Raw genomic sequence first — 27,834 nt, 5'->3', positions numbered from 1 at the left:
TCCTGCTATTTTTATAATAATTATTTTGTTGGTGTTAAGCACCTACAGAACATAATAGTTTCAGCATTAGTTTATCACTTTTCTTTTAGGTAATAAATCCCACAGCTCATTCCACACCCCTGGATTTTCTCATTTATAGTGCAATTTATGAGACATAGCTGAAGCAATAAATTTTAGTGTAGGGCTCTGTATTTCTTTTACAAAATGATGTTGAATTTATTCATTATTTTCCAACTTTTTCTTTTTTAGGGTGGGTCTGTGCCTCACCTTACACATGAAGTCCTGGAGATGGTTTCTCATGAGCAGCATCCTCTGTGTGTTAGCCTACCAACAACTATTCACATGCATTCACCAGTTGCTGAGATAAAGAAGGGCCTAGCCTCATTCATTGGCATGAAGGTTAGTATATATTGGTTTCTGTATATAAGAATTATGTTCTGTGTAGGACTTTTATTATTGAATTGTGTGTTTGACACAGTTGTTACCCCACAGCATTAATATCAGTACTTTGAGGATGAGTTTCTATGCCCCTACAAACCTAGAAGGGAAATGTTGGGATTAAGTGAAGCATTCAGTGCTACTTTCCCAAGTAACAACCAAACTGTTGTCTTCGTCATAAACTAGAGCTCAGGAACACTATCAGCAACTCACCAGAACTGGTTTTGTATACACAGGCATTGGCTTCCCCACTTCACACCCAGACTATCACTTTACAATCTAAGCTAGGCCTTGTGCAACAATACAGGTCAGTCATCACCACAACCTCTATTCCTGAAACTAATTTCGAATCAGAATACATATAGGCCTAGTCACTGTTCTGTGCACTTTGTTTCCTCAAGTATGAAATTATATGCACATTGTTTTTTCACTTATTACATTAGTGTTCAAAGCTGACATGTGTTATCAGTAGGTTTAACCCATCTTAGAAAAAGAGGAATGTTTGATACAAGTTGTCAGCTTTCACCAATGATGGAATGTTAATGGCTGCTGTCATGTCACCTTTTGGTGCATATCTTCACATTTTTGTTGTTAGTTGACAAAGCCAACAAATTGGAAAGAAAGGAAGAACTTGTTGTGGTGGCAGACTGATCTGTGGCGTATCCTGTGTGAAAGATTGCCAATAACATCATTTTATAGTCACCATATTGTTTATGGCATTTGTGTGTTTCCTATGTCACTGTTCGAAGCTGATGGCACATATTGAACATTCCCCTATATCCATCCACCCCTTCCAGTTCAGTATACATAAAAAAATAACTGGCATTGTCCATATCAATTCAGGCAGGCAAGGAAAAAATCTTACCTTCATAGTCTTGAATGTTACTGAATTTAGCATATGTTAAAATGAAGGACTAAGTAAGGAACAGGTATTTTTTTGTTTTCTCCAAAACAAATTTCTGCTCCAAGATACGGCCCTCCAAAGATGACACTGCGCATACCATTTTGAAGATGCGGATTTTGGAAAAAATTTTAAAATGCTGTATCTCTGGAACAGTTCTGTATATTTCGTTGGGTTTTTTATTTGAAAGATAACTGCTTTATGATTACTAAGAAATCCACCATAAGGACTTGCATGTTAAAGTTCTTTCACTATAGTACTCTGAATTTTTTTTTTTTTTTCAAAATTGCCAATCCATGAATTTTGATTTTTTTCTGTTGATTAGTACCATACAGATTTGCATTCCCTGAAAAGGAGAACTTCCACTTTTAGGTCATACAGGTTTTATAAACAATTGAAATTTTTGCCATGCATAAAACCTGTTTTATTACCACATTATCACATAACAGGCTCATAAAAATCAAAATCTAGCCTTATTTGACTCAATTTTAGTTTTGAAAGATGAGAAAGAGACTCATTTTCTATGCATTTTAAATGGTTACAAAATGCATGTGAAAGGTCGAAAGATTTCAATTATACAACTTCTGTGTACTCTGTTTTGTATTTAAATTAGCCAGTCAATGAACTAAAAATGTGTTCCACTGCTTCAGTATCTGCCTTTGATATAGAGTGATGTTTTCCTGTTGAACCAATAGGAACTGCAGCACTTACAATCTTCAAAACATTGTGAATAGGAAGTGAGTATTGATGACATTGTTGCTGCCGTCCTTCAGCTGGAAACCCATATTGTGTAGTGGTCCATTGGGCGATCCGCAATAGTTGTGCCTCTTTCGGCTGCCGTGTCAAAGAAATGACAGTGATAGGCACCACATTGAAATTCTAAGGTGTTTTGGAGACATACGCAGCTTGTGTATGTACTGCCTCTGTATACGACATGGCTGTGTGATCCTGGACAGGGGACCTAATGATATGTCTGCTCTCTCGTGCACTTTTTGTGCTGCTGAAATCCTGCACAAGAATTTAGTGTGCCCTTTTGAACTCATCAATTCCATATTTGCATAACAGTCGTGGGATATTAACCACTGCAAGTGTCAGTATTGCAGAATGCAGTCTCAATAGGGTGACAATCTTGCCGCTGTCAAATTCTGACACTTGCTGATATTTCTTCTTCCTGCAGGAGGTATAACACAGTCTGTCACAAACCATCAACTTTCTAATGTGATTTCTGAACAAATAACCTGCTGTGCGTAATCTTTCCTTGTGTACAAAATGTAGGTGGTGTTACTCCTTCCAATACTGAATGGTTACACAGAACTACTAATCATTTGTGCAGCCAAGCATGTTGTACACCTTGTGTCAATTTGACATTTTTTGTGCATTGTCTTTATGATGTTGCAATTTTAATGGTTAGCAGTTCATTAACATACGAGGTGCATTAAAGTTCTAAGGCCTCTGATTTTTTTTCTGGTTAACTACTCACCCGAAATCGATGAAACTGGCGCTACTTCTCGACGTAATCGCCCTGCAGACGTACACATTTATCACAACGCTGATGCCATGATTCTATGGCAGCGGCGAAGGCTTCTTTAGGAGTCTGTTTTGACCACTGGAAAATCGCTGAGGCGATAGCAGCACGGCTGGTGAATGTGCGGCCACGGAGAGTGTCTTTCATTGTTGGAAAAAGCCAAAAGTCACTAGGAGCCAGGTCAGGTGAGTAGGGAGCATGAGGAATCACTTCACAGTTGTTATCACGAAGAAACTGTTGCGTAATGTTAGCTCGATGTGCGGGTGCGTTGTCTTGGTGAAACAGCTCACGCGCAGCCCTTCCCAGTCGTTTTTGTTGCAGTGCAGGAAGAAATTTGTTCTTCAAAACATTTTCGTAGAATGGACCTGTTATCGTAGTGCCCTTTGGAACGCAGTGGGTAAGGATTACGCCCTCGCTGTCCCAGAACATGGACACCATAATTTTTTCAGCACTGGCGGTTACCCGAAATTTTTTTGGTGGCGGTGAATCTGTGTGCTTCCATTGAGCTGACTGGCGCTTTGTTTCTGGATTGAAAAATGGCATCCACGTCTCATCCATTGTCACAACCGACGAAAAGAAAGTCCCATTGATGCTGTCGTTGCGCGTCAACATTGCTTGGCAACATGCCTCATGGGCAGCCATGTGGTCGTCCGTCAGCATTCGTGGCACCGACCTGGATGACACTTTTCGCATTTTCAGGTTGTCATGTAGGATTGTGTGCACAGAACCCACAGAAATGCCAACTCTGGAGGCGATCTGTTCAACAGTCATTCGGCGATCCCCCAAAACAATTCTCTCCACTTTCTCGATCATGTCGTCAGACCGGCTTGTGCGAGCCCGAGGTTGTTTTGGTTTGTTGTCACACGATGTTCTGCCTTCATTAAACTGTCGCACCCACGAACGCACTTTCAACACATCCATAACTCCATCACCACATGTCTCCTTCAACTGTCGATGAATTTCAATTGGTTTCACACCACGCAAATTCAGAAAACGAATGAGTGCACGCTGTTCAAGTAAGGAAAACGTCGCCATTTTAAGTATTCAAAACAGTTCTCATTCTCGCCGCTGACGGTAAAATTCCATCTGCCATACGGTGCTGCCATCTCTGGGACGTATTGACAATGAACGCGGCCTCATTTTAAAACAATACGCATGTTTCTATCTCTTTCCAGTCCGGAGAAAAAAAATTGGAGGCCTTAGAACTTGAATGCACCTTGTACGTCTTTTTCTGCCAAAACAGAATCAGTGTTCAGCAGTAAACACAGGACAATATAACTGTACCAATTTGTGCCACATACATTCATACTTTCCTTAGTAATTATCATATTGTTACCCTAATCTGGCTCATGTGTTTTCTCTCTTTCCAAAAAGCTGATGAGATGGTGCAGTGGTAACACCCTGGACTCACATTGAGGTGTGTGGCAGTTCAAATTCTGTCCAGCCTTCCTCATTTAGATTGTCAGTTGATCCCCTAATCTGTTTAAGGCAATTGCTTGAACAAGTCCTTTGAAAACAACATGACCAATTTTTTTTTATCCATCTTACCCAATCAAGCTTGTGCATTGTCTCTAATGATCTTGTCATAGACAGTGTGTTAAATTGTAATCTTATATGTTAATCTTGCATCTTAAATTCAGAAAGTGAAATGTATGTTTGTACTGCTGTAAAAGTAGAAGGGGCAAACTATCAAGCTTTCGGAACTAATTGCTGCTTTTCGGGTAGGAAAGTGTGTTGTGTTGGCGAAGGTTAAAGAGGAAAGGCATGTCATTCAGACCCCAGGATGACACAGACTCACCTGTCATGAGGGTGATGGTACATTCATTACAGCTATGTCTCTCTCATCCTTGGATCTGAATGATCTGTCATTCCTCTGTAACCAACACACCCATCTTTCCTCCCCGACAAGTACGGTAGCTGTTAGTTCCGAAAGCTAGGTAGTGTGTCCCCCCTTTCCTCCTTTACTTTTAGAAATGTGTGTTAGCAATACCGTTAATTTCATTTCCTGAATGTATGTTCTGACCAGCAATTATTTAGCCTATTACATTTTCTCAGTTGAATTGTCCTTTACTCCAATAAACCAACATTTTAGATCATTTAGTGCCCCTAAAAGTGGTTGTTTTTGCTTGGTAATTGTTCTTGGATAGTCTCCCCAAGGAGGCATGTTGTTGGGCCTCTAACCATCAGCTAACATTGCATTGGCACATACAAATTGAAGAAGGTAGTGTGAAGGACTTTCGTATTTTTTAAACTTTCAGAGTAACACACATGATCATGTCTTAGATTAAAGAGAAATTACATCTTAGTTTAAAGAGAAAGCACAAAAAAAAAGAAAGAAAAAGCAGAATTACTAATTCTTATCAGAACAAAACTATTGATTGTTAATCATTTCCATTGGGCATTTTGTAATTATAGTTGTCCTGTCCAACAGACGTTGTTATTGCTCCACATGTCATATTTCTTGGACAAAAGTGTGTGATTCTTTTATTTTCTTTGAGTATTATTTTTTTATAGGACTACATGATCTACTGTGGTGTTCAGGACCCGGCAGTAGTCAGTCCCTCAGGATACAACGAGAAGGGAGCGGTCTCTGTGTGGTCCAGAAGTGGTAATCATTCCCTGACACCGGATATGTAAGCACTGATTTAAGACAAAATTATCTTTTAGCCTAATGTTAAAATTTATATATGAGAACACAGATCTGTTTAACAGTTTTTAATATTGGACAAAATAAATGTTTAAGAATGGTAAACATATAAAAATCTTCATTTGGAATCTATCTTTAGTTTCATGCTTGCAAAACACTTGCTATCATCCACCCCCTTCCCCATTTGCCATTCTAATTGCTTGTATCCCTTCAGCAACCTACCTCTTTACCACGTAAATGTGGCCTGTCCTGTTTTCTCCCATCAATAGGATTATACTCATCTCTCTTGCTCTGTCCTCCATATTCCCACTTACCTCTGTGACTAGGCAACTGCAGCTTTAAAGAAGTGAAACCAGCTACAGCACCACTAAATGTGGTGTTACATGCAAGTGACAACTGGAAGATAGAGTTGAGAGTCCCAAGGTATTTTGTCTGTTCAGCATGCACTCTTTATCGTTTACAATTTCATAGGATATGTCTTTGTATCAAGAATATGTCTAACAGATTCTTCAGTGTTATATTTAGTCCCGTACACAGTACTAAATAGGATGTGATATCAGCGGTTTAAAAAAATGATGTAATTCTAATGTTTTAGAAAGAAAAGTTTTCCAGACTTTGAAATATAGAATCATACAAATAGAGGAGAATCTTAAACTGAATATTTTGAGATAAGGAGCCAATCATTGGAAATGAATATTTTGGGCAGTATGGGAACGTGAATGAGGTTCTTGTGAGAAGTTTGTATTTGTAAACTGCTGTTTTAATTTTTTTATATTCATGTCGGAACCATCAGTACAAAGAAAAACAGAGGAAATACAATGTACATAAAACAAGACACTTTAACTAAGCATTACTGGGTGTGTGTGTTAATGTTTCACAACAAGCAACTCCTTGCACAGAAATGTTGATGTAGCTAGTCAAGCTATACACAATCAACTGAGATGTGAGTGATGTTAACCACTATTTCGAGGCCATTACTGAGATGACCGTTAATATTGTCTGCCTGGTCATTAACCCTTTCGTGACTGTGGGTATACATATATGCCCGACAGGCAGGGCACCCAGATGGCTGTGGGTGTACATGTACGCACGGCAGGTGAAACAGCCATATGGCTAAAGCATTCTTTTACATCTGACAGGAAGGAAGGCCTGATGGCTGGGAGTGGCAGCAGGTAAATGTGCACAAAAGAATGGTGACTCACTGTTGTCTGCATTTCGCATCACTGCCAACGTCATCGTTAACTTCTCTTGTTTTTAATGTTGGAAAGTGCTACAGCTTTAACCTGCTCCTGGTGCCTCTCGGCTGACAAGTCCATCGAATAGGTATAGTTTTGTTTCCTAACATGTTGTTGTTGTTGTTGTTGTTGTTGTTGTTGTGGTCTTCAGTCCTGAGACTGGTTTGATGCAGCTCTCCATGCTACTCTATCCTGTGCAAGCTTCTTCATCTCCCAGTACCTACTGCAGCCTACATCCTTCTGAATCTGCTTAGTGTATTCATCTCTTGGTCTCCCTCTACGATTTTTACCCTCCACGCTGCCCTCCAATACTAAATTGGTGATCCCTTGATGCCTCAGAACATGTCCTACCAACCGATCCCTTCTTCTGGTCAAGTTGTGCCACAAACTCCTCTTCTCCCCAATTCTATTCAGTACCTCCTCGTTAGTTATGTGATCTACCCATCTAATCTTCAGCATTCTTCTGTAGCACCACATTTTGAAAGCTTCTATTCTCTTCTTGTCTAACGTATTTATGGCCCATGTTTCACTTCCATACATGGCTACACTCCATACAAATACTTTCAGAAACATCTTCCTGACACTTAACTCAATACTCGATGTTAACAAATTTCTCTTCTTAAGAAACGCTTTCCTTGCCATTGCCAGTCTACAATTTATATCCTCTCTACTTCGACCATCATCAGTTATTTTGCTCCCCAAATAGCAGAACTCCTTTACTACTTTAAGTGTCTCATTTCCTAATCTAATTCCCTCAACATCACCCGACTTAATTCAACTACATTCCATTATTCTCGTTTTGCTTTTGTTGATGTTCATCTTATATCCTCCTTTCAAGACACTATCCATTCCGTTCTACTGCTCTTCAAAGTCCTTTGCTGTCTCTGAGAGAATTACAATGTCATCGGCGAACCTCAAAGTTTTTATTTCTTATTAATTGATTTTAATACCTACTACAAATTTTTCTTTTGTTTCCTTCACTGCTTGCTCAATATAGAGATTGAATAACATCGGGGAGAGGCTACAACCCTGTCTCACTCCTTTCCCAACCACTGCTTTCCTTTGATGTCCCTCGACTCTTATAACTGCCATCTGGTTTCTGTACAAATTGTAAATAGCTTTTTGCTCCCTGTATTTTACTCCTGCCACCTTCAGAATTTGAAAGTGAGTATTCCAGTCAACATTGTCAAAAGCTTTCTCTAAGTCCACAAATGCTAGAAATGTAGGTTTGCCTTTCCTTAATCTAGCTTCTAAGATAAGTCGTAGGGTCAGTATTGCCTCACGTGTTCCGATATTTCCACGGAATCCAAACTGATCTTCCCCGAGGTCGACTTCGACTAGTTTTTCCATTCGTCTGTAAAGAATTCGCGTTAGTATTTTGCAGCCGTGACTTATTAAACTGATAGTTCGGTAATTTTCACATCTGTCAACACCTGCTTTCTTTGGTATTGGAATTATTATATTCTTCTTGAAGTCTGTCTGTCTTGTACATCTTGCTCACCAGATGGTAAAATTTTGTCAGGACTGGCTCTCCCAAGGCTGTCAGTAGTTCTAATGGAATGTTGTCTACTCCCGGGGCCTTGTTTCGACTCAGGTCTTTCAGGGCTCCGTCAAACTCTTCACGCAGTATCATATCTCCCATTTCATCTTCATCTACATCCTGTTCCATTTTCATAATATTGTCCTCAAGTACATCGCCCTTGTATAGACCCTCTTATATACTCCTTCCACCTTTCTGCTTTCCCTTCTTTGCTTAGAACTGGGTTTCCATCTGAGCTCTTGATATTTATACAAGTGGTTCTCTTTTCTCCAAAGGTCTCTTTAATTTTCCTGTAGGCAGTATATATCTTACCCCTAGTGAGACAAGCCTCTACATCCTTACATTTGTCCTCTAGCCATCCCTGCTTAGCCATTTTGCACTTCCTGTCGATCTCATTTTTGAGACGTTTGTGTTCCTTTTTGCCTGCTTCATTTACTGCATTTTTATATTTTCTCCTTTCATCAATTAAATTCAATATTTCTTCTGTTACCCAAGGATTTCTACTAGCCCTGGTCTGTTTACCTACTTTTTCCCTCAAAGCTACCCAGTCTTCTTCCATTGTATTTCTTTCCCCCATTATTGTCAATTGTTCCCTTATGCTCTCCTTGAAACTCTGTACAACTTCTGGTTTAGTCAGTTTATCCAGGTCCCATCTCCTTAAATTCCCACCTTTTTGCAGTTTCTTCAGTTTTAATCTACAGTTCATAACCAATAGATTGTGGTCAGAGTTCACATCTGCCCCTGGAAATGTCTTACAATTTAAAACCTGGTTCCTAAATCTCTGTCTTACCATTATATAATCTATCTGAAACCTGTCAGTATCTCCAGGCTTCTTCCACGTATACAATCTTCTTTTATGATTCTTGAACCAAGTGTTAGTTACGATTAAGTAGCGCTCTGTGCAAAATACTACCAGGCGGCTTCCTCTTTCGTTTCTTACCCCAAATCCATATTCACCTACTACATTTCCTTCTCTTCCTTCTCCTACTGACGAATTCCAGTCACCCATGACTATTAAATTTTCATCTCCCTCCTTCACTATCTGAATAATTTCTTTTATTTCATCATACATTTCTTCAATTTCTTCGTCAGCTACAGAGCTAGTTGGCATATAAACTTGTAACACTGCGGTAGGCGTGGGCTTTGTATCTATCTTGGCCACAATAATGTGTTCACTATGCTGGTTGTAGTAGCTTACCCGCATTCCTATTTTCCTATTCATTATTAAACCTACTCCTGCATTACCCCTATTTGATTTTGTGTTTATAACCCTGTAGTCACCTGACCAAAAGTCTTGTTCCTCCTGCCATCGAACTTCACTAATTCCCACTATATCTAACTTTAACCTATCCATTTCCCTTTTTAAATTTTCTAACCTACCTGCCCGATTAAGTGATCTGTCATTCCACACTCCGATCCGTAGAATGCCAGTTTTATTTCTCCCGATAATGACATCGTCTTGAGTAGGTCCCGTCCGGAGATCCGAATGGAGGACTATTTTACCTCCGGAATATTTTACCCAAGAGGACGCCATCATCATTTAACCATACAGTAAAGCTGCATGCCCTCGGGAAAAATTATGGCTGTAGTTTCCCCTTGCTTTCAGCCGTTCGCAGTACCAGCACAGCAAGGCCGTTTTTGTTAGTGTTACAAGGCCAGATCAGTCAGTCATCCAGACTGTTGCCCCTGCAACTACTGAAAAGGCTGCTGCCCCTTTTCAGGAACCACACGCGTGTCTGGCTTCTCAACAGATACCCCTCCATTGCGGTTGCACCTATGGTACGGCTATCTGTATCGCTGAGGCACGCAAGCCTCCCCACCAACAGCAAGGTCCATGACAAATGACACAAATATATATACTCTGAAGGACATGAATTATCCTAATGAATTGATGTATCAGTGTTACAAAAGGAGAGCTGTGTAGCAAAATACTTGCAGTTTCTTAGCAACTCTCATGGCCGTGCAGAACAGAAAGCGGCACACAGAGCCAAGTACCTTTAATTTGATTTTCTGATTTACAAAATATACATGATCCAAACACACAAAGTGTGAAAGGGCACGAATTATCCTACAGAACTGATGTATCAGATGTTACAAAAGGCAAACAGTGTAGGAAGATGTTTGCAGTTTCTCGGCAGTTTTTGCGGCTGCACAGAACAGAAGATGATCTGAGTTTTGGGTGTCTTCGTTAGAAACTGCTCACTTCAGATTTATATCTAGACCCATATTGGTATGAAATTAATGAGATTTTAATGGGTTATGGGCACATGTATTGCTAGTGTAAATCTCAAGTTACGTAATTTCCCAGTTGCAAATAGGAAAGTTCCTATCATTTTTCTAAACTAACTGTTTCTTAGCCCAGGTAAATGTACAACAGAAAGCTTGGATTAGTTTTGAAGTTCTGTTTCGTGGCTGTACAGTGTGATACTGATTTTATAAAGAAAAGATTGAAAAGTGGTTTTGTGCACACTGGAATGAGCTATTAGCCAACAATGGACACAGTCTACAGTGGTCATATGGTTGAGTCAGCTGCCCACTGGCGAGGCGCACATCATATTTGCCCCACTTTAGCCAGTCATGCAGGATGGACACTTGGCCGTAGCAGCTGCGAAAGGGTTAATATACATTCACTGCAAGGGTCTCAGTCTACTTTCCTGGGTCACACCTGAATGTATTTCATTTGCTGATGACACTTCTTTGAAGATAACTTGTTTCATTCTATCTAGAAATCCTTAGTACAGTCACAAAATCTGTTTCATACCTCCTCCACCCCCCCTCTCCCCCACTCCCTCCATACGATTGTAAGCACACTGTACAAAAAATTAGTAGCCCTCAGGAGATGTGTCACTAATACCATGTAACACTGCCACTAGTGTTGATAATGAATTCAATTCTGTGAGAAAGAAAATCCACAAGTTTGTTCAGATGTGCCGTATCCACCTGCTGCCAATCATTGATGATTAGATCCCTTAAAACAGTGGTAGTCAACCTGGTCCTACAGCCCACTAGTGGGCATTGCAGCTTTCATGGTGGACAGTAGGTGATAGAGGATTTAAAAAAAATTTCATTAGGTTTTCATAAAATTTTACATAAAGTATTTGATAAGTAATTGTTATTATATGCTTTAATTTGCTGTAAATATACCATAAATTTTGTAAAGTAAAATTACTTCCCTCTTTTATAAATCATCATTGCTTTGGAACTGGTTGGCAGTTAGAAAATTTTACTACTAATGGAGATAAAGACAAGTGAATGGTAGGTATAAAAGATTGACTACCCCTGCCTTAGAGCTATGAAATCACAGGAATGTTGATTGCTACTTTCCATCCGATATTCCAAATTAATCCCATACATTATTTTGTATGAGATTAAGATCAGGTGTTTAAGTTGGTCAGTCATGTGTGTTATGGTTCCAAAGTGGTCATGTGGTCATGTAATCAGGAATATATGCATGCTATGAACACAGCATATTTATCATAAAGGCATAGAAGAAATGGGAACACTTCAATGTTGAGAATGTTGAAGTAAACATCCTGTTTCGTATGTACTGTAACTTGAATGGGTGAGCCCAAATCATGGTACAAAATCGCCCCCAAAAGCATCACAAATCCATCTCTGGCCTGAACTAGAATGAACACACACTAGAGATTAGACACCTCATTGGGCCATCAGGGCACTGATGCATCACTTAGAGAAGAAATTACAACTCACTGATATGCACTCCAGTCAGTTATTGCTCAGAAACTGGTTGAGATGTACCAGCATTAACTAATGGCAGCAATTCCAGTCAATCTTGAAACTCATTGTCATTGAAAATGCGTTAACACTAGCCTCTGGCCCCTTTCAGTTAGGATCTTCCTGTAACTACTGTTCTTATGTCGAGTTAAATTCCTTGTGAAAGCTAGACAGTCTGTGTTGATACACAAGCAAATTGAGCAGCTTCATTCATGATGAGGTCAAGGGCATTTCCAAACACAGTAGCTCCTTTCTGTCATGTTGATCCATCTCACAGTGCTTCCATACTACTGATTGTTATACACACATCACTCCACTGTGTAGTAGACTAGCTCCTTAAGTACCTTAAAGTACAATGCAGCTTAAATGTGAATGTTTGGGCTGAAATAGCTTTTATTTGCGGTTTGTGTAATGGAAGAGTGACTCTGTTGATGTTATGCAAAACTATCTTAAACAGAAACTGTTGCCACTACTTGTGTGTTGAATACTTAGTATACTGCAGTGCAGTGTAACACTTTTTAAACTGTTTCCCTCCAAATTATTATTCATAATTAACTAGTAATTGGACTGGTTGTGACCTGTACTAACACTGCTACACATCAAATGACAAGACACAGAAACTACTAGCAAGTAGGACAAAAGAGAGAAACACATTATTTCATACATTTGCTTCAGCACAAACATACTATATTCATATGCTTGCAGTCATACAACATTGATACATGAAATGGTAATCAGAATGAACAACTAAATAAGTGGAATGTCAAGGCCTAAAATAAATCATAATTTAAACAGAAAACTGCCATGTGCAATGCTGCCTGATTCTGATTCGAACCCACAACCTTCAGCATACAGCCAAACAACTTAACCACTAGGCTGTGGCACCATTTTCAAATTGGTGAGCTATAGTCAAGGCTGTAATGGTTCAGAAGAAATTATTTTTTGTCAGTTGCTTGAAAATGAGACACCTTTATGGTGAATAGCTGCAGGGTTTGATACCTTGGACTCTAATCTACTACACCTTATAGGTGGTTCCAGAAGATCGATCTCACTTATAGGGATCTATCCTTGTAAGTACATGTGTGTCCTGTGCTTCATCAGTTTTTCTTCTTATCTTTCCAGTCTCTCACAACCTCCCAAAGTCTTACTGTCTGACCATAGAGGAGCATTCTCCTCATAAGTTAGTACCATGCAGGACTGGAGCAACTGAATTACATTCTCCACCAGGGTTTTGACTACCTCTCTTCATGCCCTGAAATGAGAAATGTCCTGCCCACTATCCTTCCCACCCCTCCCTCAGTGGTATTCCGCTGTTCATAGAACCTATACAATATACTCGTCCATCCCTACACAACCTCTGCTCCCAACCCTTTACCTCATGGCTCATATCCATGTAATAAACCTAGATGCAAGACCTGTCCCATACATCATCCGACCACTCCAGTCCGGTCACGTATCCCATCAAAGGCAGGGCTACCTGTGAAACTAGTCATGTAATCTACAAGCTAAGCTGCAATCACTGTGCTGCATTCTATGTGGGCATGACAACCAACAAGCTGTCTGTCCGCATGAATGGCCACCGACAAACTGTGGCCAAGAAACAAGTGGACCACCCTGTTGCTGAGCATGTTGCCCGACATGACATCCTTCATTTCAGTGAGTGCTTCACAACCTCTGCCATATGGATCCTTTCCACCACCAACAACAACTTTTCTGAATTGCACAGATGGGAACTCTCCCTGCACTATATCCTATGTTCCTGTAACCCTCCTGGCCTCAACTTTCATTAGGCATTTTTCTCGCCCATCCAGCTCCTTCCCTGTTCCCATTCCAGCATTACACAGCCCTCATTCCACCAACATACCCAGTCTTTTTACTTCTCTCCTTTTCCTCACTCCTCCCCCCCCCCCTCCACCTCTCCCCTGCCCTCCTTCTAACCTCCCAGCTGCACCTAGCTGCTCTACCCTCTCTCCACCCATCCTCGTGCACTCCCTAGCAGCACCTCACAGTCCCCCGCTACTACCCTGATATCCCTCCCCCTCTCCCTCCCTGCCCAAGTGTCCTCCTTAACCCAACCCAGTTGCCACTCCCATCATGCACTGCTTCATCTGCCAAAGGCTGCAGTCGTGTGTGTGTGTGTGTGTGTGTGTGTGTGTGTGTGTGTGTGTGTGTGTGTGTCGTCTATTTTTGACAAAGCCTTGTTGGCCGAAACCTTATATTGTGACAGTCTTTTTGTTGTGCCTATCTGTGACCCAGCATCTCGGCTATATGGCGAGTAGCAACTTTCCTTTTCATAACATTGTTACATTACATGCTGGATTTTCCATTGTTTGATTTCTTCTACTGGAGCCACAGTTCTTCATGCTTCTGCCCAGAGCTAATTATTTCTTTCAAGTTGGTCATTGAAATACAGTACTACCACTACTGCCCCATTATCTCATTTACTGGATGTATAAATCTTCATATTTGTTTTAGCTTGCATTTGTACTTTGATGATCATTGTTGTTATAACTGATCTACTGGTAAGTTTCTATGTGGATATCCTCAAGGAAATCATGACTGTTTATTGCCATTGTATGTATTTCCTTCATGAGTGGGTTTTAAATACAAAATAGTTTTCACAGAAAGCACTTAGTATTGTTTTGCAGGATGTCTTATGGTGACAGTATGATTTGTTCTAGAGAACTGAGGGTTTCCTCTAAGGGTATCAGTTACAGCTGTAGGTTAGTCTAGTGGTTGATAGAATGATCCACCCTCTGATGTTGCTATATCTTTCCCAAATTGTTGGTAATGGGGGAGGGGTGTAGTACCATGAGTTCTCCCTGGTCCCTCTTTTCTACACAGGGGCCCTAGGCCTGATCTCCCAGTATGGAGTCAGTTGCCAAAACTAGTGCTTGATAGCAAGCCATTCAAATTTTTGATAGGATTAACCAGATACTGTGTAGAAAATTGGCAGATATTGATTATGATATTGAATTATGTTCATTCACTTCCTACTGAAGCTGAAAGCTGTTTAATTTTTGGGTCATCATTTGTCAACAGGGCGAGGTACCTTTGAGTATGAGGTTCAGATCAAAAGATTAGATTAGTTACTTTTTATTCCATAGATCCATAGTGAGGAAAGACTCAAGGATGTAGAATGTCATAAAACAAGAATACACAGCACATTTTTACAAAAAAAAGAAGAAGGTAGAGATGCTAATGTGAAGTGATCCTCATGGATGTGGAATATGTTACAAATACCAAACATATTTTCATTTGAAAGGTAATAACAAACTTTGTAAATATACAATATACTGAGATTCCTATGATAATTCTTAGGCTGTTGTAGCCATTTATCATTAAGAGCTAATCAGCTCTTATTTGCACTGATAGTTCTGCTGCTCTGAAGAGGTTTTTATTGTTCTGTGAAATGTATCAGTCCCATGTGTAGTGGTTTAATAAAAAAAAATAATTGGGAAAAGAGAGAAGAGTGACCGTGAAAAAAGGGAAAGAAAGAAAGAAATGCAGATCGGACTTCGTATCACAGAAAATCTATTGTTGGGGTGGTCCTTGTGGCGCTTTTGAGCAAAAGTTAAACCAATTTCCACTACAAAATTTTTGAAAAGGAACAGAGAATAACAGAATGTAACTGACAGGGGGAAGTGGCGTAGATAAATCATCCTTTACCAGGTTAACTTGTCTTCTTTCTTGCGGCGTCTCCTTCATTTCTGGGTGAAAAGTCGGCTCCGAAATCTTGCAGTAAGTTTCATTGTCCAGGAATTTATAATGTGCACAAAACCGTCTTGCTCTTAAATACAATTTATTTTAGTTGCTTCTCTCCATCCTCCGAATTTCATAATAACTTCCACAATGTCTACACATTAATAAGTTTATTCGTCTTAATCAGCTCACGTCTGCCTTAAGCTACTGCTATCAAGAGACAATTGAAAAACGGATAGAAAAAACAAAAAAGGTTACAATTTTGGTATTTTCTCTCTGCCGTCGAGCGCTCATACTGCTGCGACGGGATATTTATATCTGAGGGGACGAATGTAGCGCGGCGAAATTCAAAGTCCCGCTACATCGCCCCCTCGACTGTCACGCTAAAACATTTAGCGTGGCAGGCTAGCAAACAATAGAATAGATATACCTAAATGTCAATTATACATATTTTCTTAGGAAAGGCCACGTGCATTCATAGGGGATTATCTTACTTTCTAAATCTATATACTAAATACAATTATTACAGTTTGGATCCTTTGTACACAATTAATAAATATATTTACATACAGTTTGTTTGAAAAAGCTGCTCGCCAGCGCAGTTAATGTTGTGTGCTCCCAGCGTTGGTTTCCCCATGCATCTCTGGCAGCACGTAGTCTTTGCGCACGCGCAGTAGCATCACTGAATTTCGCGTGCGGCAGTTTCAAAATTGCTGTGTTATGACAGTCTTGAACAGTATTCACTTTCACAAAGTGTTCATTACAAGTTGTTATTCCAGCATAAATGGCGTGTTAAGTCCGGTGACACCATAAGATTGAGCGTGTGCGTGATCTGAAGCAATGTCTATGTCTTCTGTTACGACACAACACTCCAGGTCCTTGTGCGTTTTCATGACTATTGTTCCCGGGGCATATATGGTCGATGTAGTTTTTAGCCTCCACATCGCCTACGACAGGTGCTGAGTTTATAGTCTCCAAAGCATCTGAAGGCCGGCCAGGAACAACGGCGTCGATGTTCGCAAAGGTAGGTGTTTCACCACATTGTTTACACTTGCCAACAAACGTTCATTTGCAGTGTGAAAATCCTCATTTCGTCGAAGTAAATTGCAGTTTATATCGATTTACAAACAGTTATTTGGTTTATGCACCATAAGTTTCACAAACAACACAAAATTCGTCGTTTATAACGTTCACAGTTTGTAACACTTTTTTGCAATATTTACATTTTAACAGTTCACTTTGTCCAAGCATGTTTACATCGTTAATTCTGAAAGCTTACATTCCGTGGTCACATTTCAAAATATGTTGACAATATGCAAAGTTTTTATACATATACAAATACATATAAATTTACAAGAATATGCATGTGAAATATCTATACTAAAAAAAATTATACTAAGTCCCATTGGCTTTCTTTTATTGGGGTATTAATTTTTTATTCAGGTTTGGGTGTGCCAAGGGATATAAGACTTAATATTTAAAAGCACGGGCTTTCCTTCATTTATTATTTACCTCTTTCCATATCTTGGCTAGTGGTTGACCAGGCTTGTAATGCCATTCTCAATTTTCTTCATTTCTTTTAATTCATACCTGAAAGTTTACTGTCACACAATATATTCTTACATTCCATAAACAAACAATACCCAGCTGCAGGAGGAGGTAGGATAATGGAGAAAGAAAGAAAGATAGACTGGAAGAAACTATTCACTACCTATAAACTACCAAATCCTACAGCTAATACATAAAAAAAGAGAATATAATACATTATAACGTTTGCATCACCTTCAAGGGGTGTGTGAAAGGAGGTACTTACAATTTACCAAATCATGGGTAAATGTAAGTGTCCTTACGTCAAGTCTGTGTAGTGTAACGTCATGACAGATTCTCTGTTTGTGTTCTGACTGTTCATATGACTAAGTGTATTATACCTTAACAAATCCTTGCATGAGTAAATCGCATATCTGCTCAGTACTTCCTCGATATCTCCACTTCTTGTGGATACCGTCTATACAAATGGAAAATATATATCTCAGAGATTGTCTCTCTCATAATGTGTATTATATAATAACATACCAAATTTCCTCTCAAGAGTTCAACCATGAACTTTCTTCTACTTTAGTGAAGGTTAAACATCATGTATGTGGTGTATATATATCATTTCTTTGTATAAAACATTAATAAAGAACATAGTATTATAATTGACAGTAAAATGTCTCTTTCTCAGTGTCCGTTGCTCGATGTCGGCTGCACGGGTGGCCACTGCTCCTTTTTACTTACCTTGCATTGCCTGAAAAAGTGGAGGTGTTGTACGAATCGCAAAACGGCCTTAATAACTCTATCTTTTGCTTCCTCAGGGTTTTCTGTCTTGTGTAAAAAAAAAATTTTTCTATACAAATGTATTCACATGAGGGCTGTGTAAAAACTGTATTTCAACTTAAGTTCCTTAAAATATCATTCTCCTTATCTGAGCACTAACTAGAAATGTTTTCTTCCACACACTGGCTTAACAAAACTTAACGAAAGGTTACCAAGTTACACTTCTGCAATAAATTAAGGCTAACGTGTTTCCAAGTTACGCTCTTATCACACTTATCTCCACAGCTGTAATCATCATTATGTTCACTCTGCTTTTCTTGCATTCGTTCATTTTCAAGGGCACAGAAAATAGATTCACATTTAGTGTCTTGTACTCACGTGTTCTAACTCATCACAAATGTTTTCTTTCAAACTGAAATTCTTACGTAATCTTAAAGATGTAGACTGTTTACTCACTTCTCTATGCAGCACAATATTACCAAAACATTCTCACTCATTCCTTACTCACATATTCATCATAATATATATATTCTTATACATTAAACATATTCCTCATCAAACATTCATATATCACATATGTGGGGCCATTTGGCACTTCCATTCTCATAAAACTCCAATATCATCTTCCTCAAATAATCTCTTGCCTCCATCGACTACTTCACAGTAACTTACCTTCTTATATTAACCTAAATATTAGCTCATTCATATTGATCATTCATTCTTACATCCTCATTCATTCTGCTACATACCTATGTCATTACTGAGTTCAACAGCTATTATTTCCTGTCATTAGAGTGCCTTGAAATAACTAACTAATTGTTGATTTACCTTATAATTTACAATTAACAACAAATGTAACCTGTGTAGTTCTCATTCCTATATGAATATCTTTTCTCATTCAGTAAGTGTACTCACCTGGTTTTACATTCTCTTCATAATTATGTATACAAGTGTAACTGCAGTATATAATTTTCATAAATTAATGTTTGTGTTCTTAGGCTGTATAACTTAATGTTCGTGTGTTCAATACAAATATTCATGATCTCGTTTTCACAGGGACTTGCTCATGTTCAAATTAGTTGTCATTATATTATGTTGTCTTAGTGCACAAAGGGTTTAAAATGTCTGTAGGGATGCAGCACCCTCGGCTTGTGAGATAACGGGTATTCTAGGAGGTAACAACCTGTGTGAGATACGCTTGCTATTCTGCAAGGACCTGAATATAATAGCTGCTATTTTCTGTTCAGATGTTTTAATTTTGTAGACTTGGGATGTGAACGCAAAAGAACAAGGTCATCAACCTGATAGGTTTGTTAATTCCTGTTCTGCTGTCATTTTGTCGTCGTACCTGAGGAAACAAACCGTCTCAGCCGTTGCGCTCTTACAACACCTCACGACCGAAGCACGAGCGCTTAGCTCGGTCGTCGACTGTTTTCCGTCGTCTGCTGTGTTTGGCCGGGTTCATTGACCAGCTCCACTATGTTTACATTCCGGCCGGTTGGCGCCCACGCGTCAGCTGATGGCGCGCCGCAATTGTTATTGCTACTTCGTGGTGGGGAGTGCATAACTGTATTGGAAAACGGCGGCGGTTTCCGTGGAGGGTTATGTTTTGTCATGCGTGAATTTTGTGTGTTCATATTCTGTCGGTGATTGTTGGGATTGCTATTGTTTTGGTGGTAATTATGTCTGTTATATGTCACGTTCCTGTCAAAGTAGCCCGGGTTGTACCGGTTATTCTCACGTCTCCTATTGTTGTTGTTGTTGTACTGTCTGTAATTTTCATTTTGCTTGTAGTTACCATTTTGATATGGGTGATAATTATTATTATTATTATTATTCCACGAATATCTGCGGTTGTTCCTACTGTCATACACGTTTCCATTTGAATATGTTTCGCGCGCTGGCATCGTATTGTGTCGCGGCGCGGACGGATGGTTCCACCAACCACCGTCACTACGGTTCCTTTGGGGTGGGTGCTGATTTTGGTTACTAATATGAATAAAATTTGAATGGCGTGAATCGCCTCTGTAAACTACGTCCATTTGATCTAAGAAGTTTAAGAAAGTCTTAACGTCATTCTCCGGTACTCCTATTAATCTGTCTCTGTATGGAAAGGGTAAGTGGCTCTTTAAAGTGTCAATTATAGCTGGCAAGTCGGCTGGTTTGGACCAGTACAGTGTCTTGTCTAGGTACCTCTCAAAGTATTGTCTTAATGTCTCTTTTTTAGGGTCATAGGTCTCCGGGTTGCACACTTCTCTCCTTAGACTCTGTTGCTCATTTTCGGACCAGAATTCGTCCAAGAAGGCTTGTTCGAACTGATCAAACGTAAGGCACCGCCGTTTCATAGCGGCACCCCACTTAGCTGCTCGTCCTCTCATGAGATTGGTGACGTATCTGATTTTATCGACTTCTGACCAACTACGTGGAAAAACACCGTCAAATGATCTAATAAACACAATAGGGTGGACTTTGTGCTTGTCCTCACTGGAAAATGTCTGGAAATGCCCATGTCTTACAAACGTGTCATCGGCCATGCCGGTTGGCATAACTGTATTGACGTAGTTTGTGTCACTTGCTACTCTAGGTGTCGTGTCGTAATATTGCTCGTTTGGTGGAAAAGAAGGCGGCACATTGTAATTTTGATTGGAAATAGGTGATTCCACAATAGGTGTTCTGTCTGTGTCATTAGCCATGGTTTTAGCTGTTTTGTCGTTTCCTAGCGATGCGTTTGCACCAATCGCCAAACACGGCACAACCTTGTCTCGTAATTTTGTCACTTCGTCTTCTATGTGTTTTGTCTCGTCTTTAACATGTGTCTTTGTTTTTGAAAGTATGTCTTCTGTAATTGTTTCAAGTTTTTTGTCCAGATAGTCGTCACACAATTTACATTCATGTACAATTCTTTCGGCAATGTTGGTGTCGTTGTTTAGTGACGCGAGGTCCGCTCGGTCTTCTAATTTTTCTATCTTTTCTTTGAGGTGGGTTTGTTCAAGAACTACCATTGTGAGCTGTTGGGTAATATTTCCCACTTCTTCAGTCAGCTTTTCTTGGGTGGAGCTAGCTGAAGTGTGGGCCTGAGCTAACTCTTCCACACGAGTGTTCACTTCCTGCTGCACATTAACTATTTGAGTTAACTGATTCTCACATCGGTTGATGTTGTTTTTTGTTTCGTGTGTGAATGTAACCAAAGTTTCTTCCTGTTTAGTGACTCGATCGGACAATGTCTCAAATCGCTGGCTGAGCTGTTGAGTGGTGTTATTTAATTCTGTCATCTGTTTTGTCGTTCGTTCAAAATTTTCGGTCATAGTACGGTTTAATACGTCAAATTTTTCGTCGCTTTTATCTAGCCTTTGTTTAAAGTCCTGACCAAGTGCGTCCAGTTTTGCGTCAATTTTCTGACTAACGTCTCGTTTCATGTCTGCAAATAACTCTAATAGTCGGTCCAGTTTGTCAGTTTCTTGTGTCCGATTTGTGTCACATTGCTGAATTTGTCTCATATTCGGTTCTGACATTGATGTTAACAATGGCGCTGACGGTCTAGTCTCGCGTCCATTCCACATTTCGTCATTTAAAGTCGCCATCTGTGTATTGTCACAAATGTTGTGAGTTTGAGGCAAAATCATTGCATTGATCTGTGAGCTGGTCCATGGAGGGAAACGCGGCCTTTCTTGTTGGTTGAAAGATGAATCTACTTCACTTAACTCATCTGCCGAAACTATCTCTACCTTACCGCGTTCCATTGTAATAGGATGTATAATCGTAAGTCAAAAGGGGAAAAATATAAGTCTGATTAATCAAGATTTGACTCAAATTTAGGATGAAATATTTTCTCGTCAATGTAAATGATTGCTCTATTGCAAACAATGGTTGAGAAAGATGCAGCAGGGCGGACAAAATTTGTCGTAACAAATGACTGTTTGGCAGTCAAATTCACGATCTTCATATGCAGCTACAACAATACTATAATTACCACAAACTACAATAGAGATAGATAATTTTGGAAAAAACAAGAAGAAAACTACAGGATGTGTATTCTGCAGTTGGCTATTGAATGCTTGAATGAAACATAATTGTGTGACTCACCATTAAATTTTCTGTCCTGCAGCGGCTGGTCAAACACTTCTGCGTAAATCGTATTCGTCAAAATATGGGTTTTCTTAATACATCTCCATCGGATAATCACCAAAAGGTCTCAGAATAACAGTTTTGCATCAATATATGCCATGAAAAGAAAAAAGATTGAATTAGTTACAAAAATTCTTTACAATATTGTTGTATAATCATTTGTACAATAAAGTTGGTGTTTTCGTTACCCTGTAAACTTCAGGATTTTTGTTTATTCTCTGTTGGGAAAAAATACAAATTAAAGTTTCAAATTTGCTCAAAAACGACACATCCGAAAATTGCGTCCTGTCACGGTCGCCAGTTGTAGTGGTTTAATAAAAAAAATAATTGGGAAAAGAGAGAAGAGTGACCGTGAAAAAAGGGAAAGAAAGAAAGAAATGCAGATCGGACTTCGTATCACAGAAAATCTATTGTTGGGGTGGTCCTTGTGGCGTTTTTGAGCAAAAGTTAAACCAATTTCCACTACAAAATTTTTGAAAAGGAACAGAGAATAACAGAATGTAACTGACAGGGGGAAGTGGCGTAGATAAATCATCCTTTACCAGGTTAACTTGTCTTCTTTCTTGCGGCGTCTCCTTCATTTCTGGGTGAAAAGTCGGCTCCGAAATCTTGCAGTAAGTTTCATTGTCCAGGAATTTATAATGTGCACAAAACCGTCTTGCTCTTAAATACAATTTATTTTAGTTGCTTCTCTCCATCCTCCGAATTTCATAATAACTTCCACAATGTCTACACATTAATAAGTTTATTCGTCTTAATCAGCTCACGTCTGCCTTAAGCTACTGCTATCAAGAGACAATTGAAAAACGGATAGAAAAAACAAAAAAGGTTACAATTTTGGTATTTTCTCTCTGCCGTCGAGCGCTCATACTGCTGCGACGGGATATTTATATCTGAGGGGACGAATGTAGCGCGGCGAAATTCAAAGTCCCGCTACACATGCCAGTTTCCCTGAAATTTTGCAGTGGTGCTCTTGTGATATGTCTCCTCATCAGTTGTAACAATTACAATAACATTATTGATTCTTTAGCCTATGGCAGAACACCTGGTGTTATTATACATTATGTTAGACACTGGCACCAATGAAGAACAGGTAAAACGTTAGAGTGCAGTATGTTACTTGTATGGTGATATACTATAGTGGAAAAAAGTCTAATATTAAATTTAATTTCTTAAGTAAGTAAGCAGTGTCCAGGTTCAGTTTCAGAAAGTGATTTGCATTGGTTGGATATTATGTTAAACAACACTCTTGCATAATGTGTTGGACTCAGTTAACCAACCAACTGCAATCTGCTGGATGGTCGGGGGTCTCTGTGTAACTGCAAGATGTATCAGGCACTTTTTTTTCTGTTTGAGAAGTAGTCCTTGCCTAGTCTATGGTTTGAATGGGTTGTGTTGTGTTTTTTTCCATGAATATCAATGCAGGTTGATGCCTTCTGGTTTAGTGCATGTATTTATGCCAGTTTGTACTCTTGATGGTACTTGCTGGATACATATTTGCTCCTGTTTATTGCACATATCAAGTCCTTGATCAAGAAGTTGTATAGCAGTTTTTATTGGTAGTTGTAAGGCATTCAGTATATCAGATGTAGCACTTGGGGTGTAGTCGTGAATAGGAATCTTTTGGTTATCCAGTTTCTTCATATACTCATGTAACAATGTTTCCTGGCTTCAGATTTCAAGTGGAGAGGTATGTCTGAGGTTGGGAGCCAGTAAGTTGGTGTAGCTTTTAGAAAACCTGTGATTGTATGCATTGTTGTAAAATGGAGTGTAATACCCGCATCCCCATGTAGTACTACACAGCATTTGGAGGATGCTGTTTATGGTGCGAAGTTTGTGCTATTATCAGTTCATCATAAGAATAAACCTGATGTAAACAAACACAAATGCAAAATTGCCAGACACCATAGCACATGTACACTGGCGTTGTTATGGTCCTGGAAGTAGATCCTACTTATGTATTAGATATCTTATTACTAAGTTACATTAAATGAAACTCTAAGATATTCAAATGCATTAACAGCCATCAATGTTTTTCTTAATTACGCTATAGCTATGTAGTATTTATTTCAGAAATTGTGTACAGTCACAGCCTTTGCAGTGTTGTGCTCGGATTGTCGTGCTGTTAATGTGCAGTATAAAAATGACCGAGGCTGCTCTCTGTTCCGTAGTGAAACACGCATGTGGAACACATTAAAAAGTTCAGAGAAATAGACTGTTCTTAATGTTTTTCATAAATTTACAGAGATAATTGGCTTTGAAGTTTCTCCAGCTCTGTTTTTTCAGCTCCGTATGTAATGCAGTTGAGCAACAAACAGGTTGAACGTTTAGTGCAGTTGGTAGCGTGTGACAATGTCAACTGAATATGGTTATTCGTGCGTTGGTTCAAATCTCACCAGAAAAAAATTTTTTTCTCGTTAAAATTGAAATACCTACATCTCATAATTATAAAACTCATCATCATTTTTATGAATAATGCATGTCTTCTTGTGTCTGATTACATATTGGAGGTGAAATTTCTGTTTCAATTTCAAATAAAAATTCTTAATTATTGATGTTTTATGAAAGACTGTTCATAAAAGTTGTTTAAATTAAAAAAAAAACATAACAATTTAATGTTTTAAGGCAGAAATGAAAAACCAAATCCTCTCTATTTGGGCTATGTCCATCGTTTTATACCACAGAGGTACAAAAGTATCATAGAAACATGAGAAACAATCATTTTCACAGCATCGAGCACATCATACGATTGCTGCATTTTTACATTTGCTACTGTACCATTACAATATGAACACAACAGAAGTGATCTGGAGCCAAACTGCGGGATTTGGCCCGAGAAGTAACAAGACTGTTAAGCTACCAGACGTACTGGAACTAACACAGGCAGCTCTTTCACATGTTACTGCCAAACACTGGCGGGATATAGAATGGCTCATCATAAAAGAAGAAAAGAAAATGCTGCACCTGGTTGGCTTCATGGATTCTGTTGTTGACAGGCTCATTATCAACGTAGCAGGTGACACTCCCAGAACTGAAATGTATTTCTCCGATTCGGATAAGGAAGGAGTTAAGAGATTACTAGATGACTAAGTGTAAGTAATACCATCAGTGGCTTCAATATTTAACTAAACAGTGAAATCCTTCAATACTCTTGTATGTTACACTCAGCATATGCAGAAAAATTACCCTGTAGTTAAGTCAGGAATTTTCATTCTTGTTTTTAATTACAATAGTACGTTAGCCAAAAACAATAATGAGTTGCGGTTTTCATCTAGTCGTCTAAGGAGCGTACTGTGGGAGATTTGCAGTGTATTATTTCATTCTGCTTATAAATTAAATGACATTCGAAGCTGTATTGCTTCTCTGCTCATCCCTTTTTACATGTGAACTGCAGCTGGCCACATCACTGCAAGCTAGCTGTGCCAGCTGACCAGCCAGTGCTGTCCAAGTTAAATGCGCCCATAAAGCTGTTGTCCCATATTATCGCTAAGTCGATGTGTGTGTAACGCACAGCACAATACGTACCCTTATTATCGTCCTTGACTACTCGAGAAAGCGTGGCTGCAGTCCCACGTGAAACAGAAATCCATTGAGGTTCCAGCAAACGTAGAAGAATACGTAGTGCAATGTTTACATTAGAGATGGGGGATCCGCTCTTGAACTAATTCATAGAGTTCAATCTTTCAAAGGAGTGAACAATCAGTGATTCAGAAAAAAAGAACGGTAGCTCCAAACGTTTCCCAGGCAGAGAGAGAGAGAGAGAGAGAGAGAGAGAGAGAGACGGAGCATATCAGCAGCGCCTCTGCTGGTCAGAGCACAGTGCACGCCACACAACACAGCCAGCGCCGGCCTCTGCCCTGCTTCTACCTTGGCTGCCTGCATTGTGCAGTGCCCCATTGGATTTTGTGTTTCACATATGCCGGGCCGTCTCTGTGCGTCGTCTGCCGTGTGCACTGTGGAGTGTGCAGTGTCTGGCGCAGCTTAACTTCGCATCGCACTCTGTCGGCGATCGTTTCAGTCGCACGTCCTGCCCTCTGGGCAGTTGATGCCAGCAACAGGACAGAGAGCCACCTAGCGGATAACATAGGAACTACTTGCAAAAACCTGCTCGCAAGGGAGCGGACGATTTGTCTCGGAGCGGGTGAGCTCCCCCCACCCTCGGAACTCGCCCGCTCAACGCTCACCCCACCGTCTCGACTCGAGCCAGAGCGTCGAGCAAAGCGACTCTGGTGTCACTCTGGTCTCTGCGGTCTCAGCTCACGCAGTAATACAGCTCGCGGCTCGACCTGCTCGACTCAGCGCCTCTGCATCGGAGTTTGTCCCCACTGGATATTGTTCTTCATAGTAATACCGCTATGTATATTACATTATTATGTTATGTATACATCAATTGTTTTTATTTTATTTTTATTTGTTTAAACTGATTAGGTTCCTGATGACTACTCTTACTATAGGATTTTTATTATGGACACTCGAATTTACGCTTTAATTACGAGCGAACCGATAAACGTATCGCAAAATGTGATACACCAATATTTTCCTTGTTTTATTCTGCGTAAGGCTATATGCAGCACTTTCGTTTTACAGTCAAATTTATATTTTTTTTTCTTATTCTGGTACGGATTTTGCGATTTTAGGCGTCTTCGAAAGGAAAAATATATGGCTTGCGATGTATTTGTATGAGGTTAATGAAATTTTAATACATTATAGCCAAATATATTGTTAATGTAAATCTCAAGTTACAACATTTTCCGATCACCCAAAAAACCACGCTAGTGCAAAATAAATCAATAATCAAAAACTTTGTCATATCGTGGAAATTTCAATAAACAATACAAAATTCTTACTCATTATCTATGTTACTTCAAAATAGGATCAAATAAGATCAAAATACAGGTATAGTACTGGAATAAACCAAGTTTAAAGGGCAATGTGCCTTTCATTTATTTTCTTTTGTAAATGAGTGGTGAGTCATGAAAAACAGCTAATTCATTTCAGGGAGTGAACAGTTCTGATCCAATCTCTGAAAAGAACAGTTTTGCCCATCTCTAGTTTACATCAGGTTTATTCTTATGATGAACGCATTATAGGATTAGTAAAGTGTGATGAACAAATGAAGGCTCTGTCAAGTGTGACCAGAATGCTTTGGAGGTAGATAGCAATAAAAGTATCGGTCTGTGCAAGCAGCATTTCAAGCAGCTTCTTCAAGATTTTTGAAGTTGCAATATCCTAAATCAACCTCAAATATAGGGTTTTTATGGTTGTCACATTTGGTGTTTCCACAGCCATTCCTTGCTGAAGAATTTTTCTGTTGTTAACCCTTTAACTGCTCTGGACGTGTTAATGCGCACGCCTTTGTACCTGTCCTTGTTTGCTCTGAACGTGTTTACTTGCACCACCAGTCCTACCTGGTACTCTGAACACGTCTACGCGTTGACACATTCAGAGTAACAGGTAGGAGGACTGGTGGCATGCGTAAACACGTTCAGAGCACACAGGGACAGGTACAAAGGCAAGTGCGTTAACACATCCAGAGCAGTTAAAGGGTTAAGCTGACCATAGCATCTTCAACAGAATTCTTCGCTGATATTATATTCTGCAAGGGTAGGATTTTAAATTGAATGGCTTCCAGTAGGATATGTACATTATAACAGGGTGTACATGCCCCAG

At 39.5% G+C, this 27,834-nt stretch overlaps 1 protein-coding gene across 1 annotated transcript in view; it reads left to right on the top strand.

Annotated features, from left to right (window-relative positions):
- The window catches only part of LOC126259755 (queuine tRNA-ribosyltransferase accessory subunit 2), a 109,910-nt gene that overhangs the window by 639 nt on the left and 81,437 nt on the right, over positions 1-27,834 (top strand). The window contains exons 2-3 of the mRNA XM_049956746.1: positions 250-399; positions 5,379-5,497. Coding sequence (XP_049812703.1) covers positions 250-399; positions 5,379-5,497 — 269 coding nt within the window. The remainder of the gene's footprint in view (positions 1-249; positions 400-5,378; positions 5,498-27,834) is intronic.

The sequence above is a fragment of the Schistocerca nitens genome, chromosome 5, assembly GCF_023898315.1.
Source record: "Schistocerca nitens isolate TAMUIC-IGC-003100 chromosome 5, iqSchNite1.1, whole genome shotgun sequence".
NCBI classification, from domain to species: domain Eukaryota; kingdom Metazoa; phylum Arthropoda; class Insecta; order Orthoptera; family Acrididae; genus Schistocerca; species Schistocerca nitens.
This window is presented reverse-complemented; position numbering and strand designations above follow the sequence as displayed.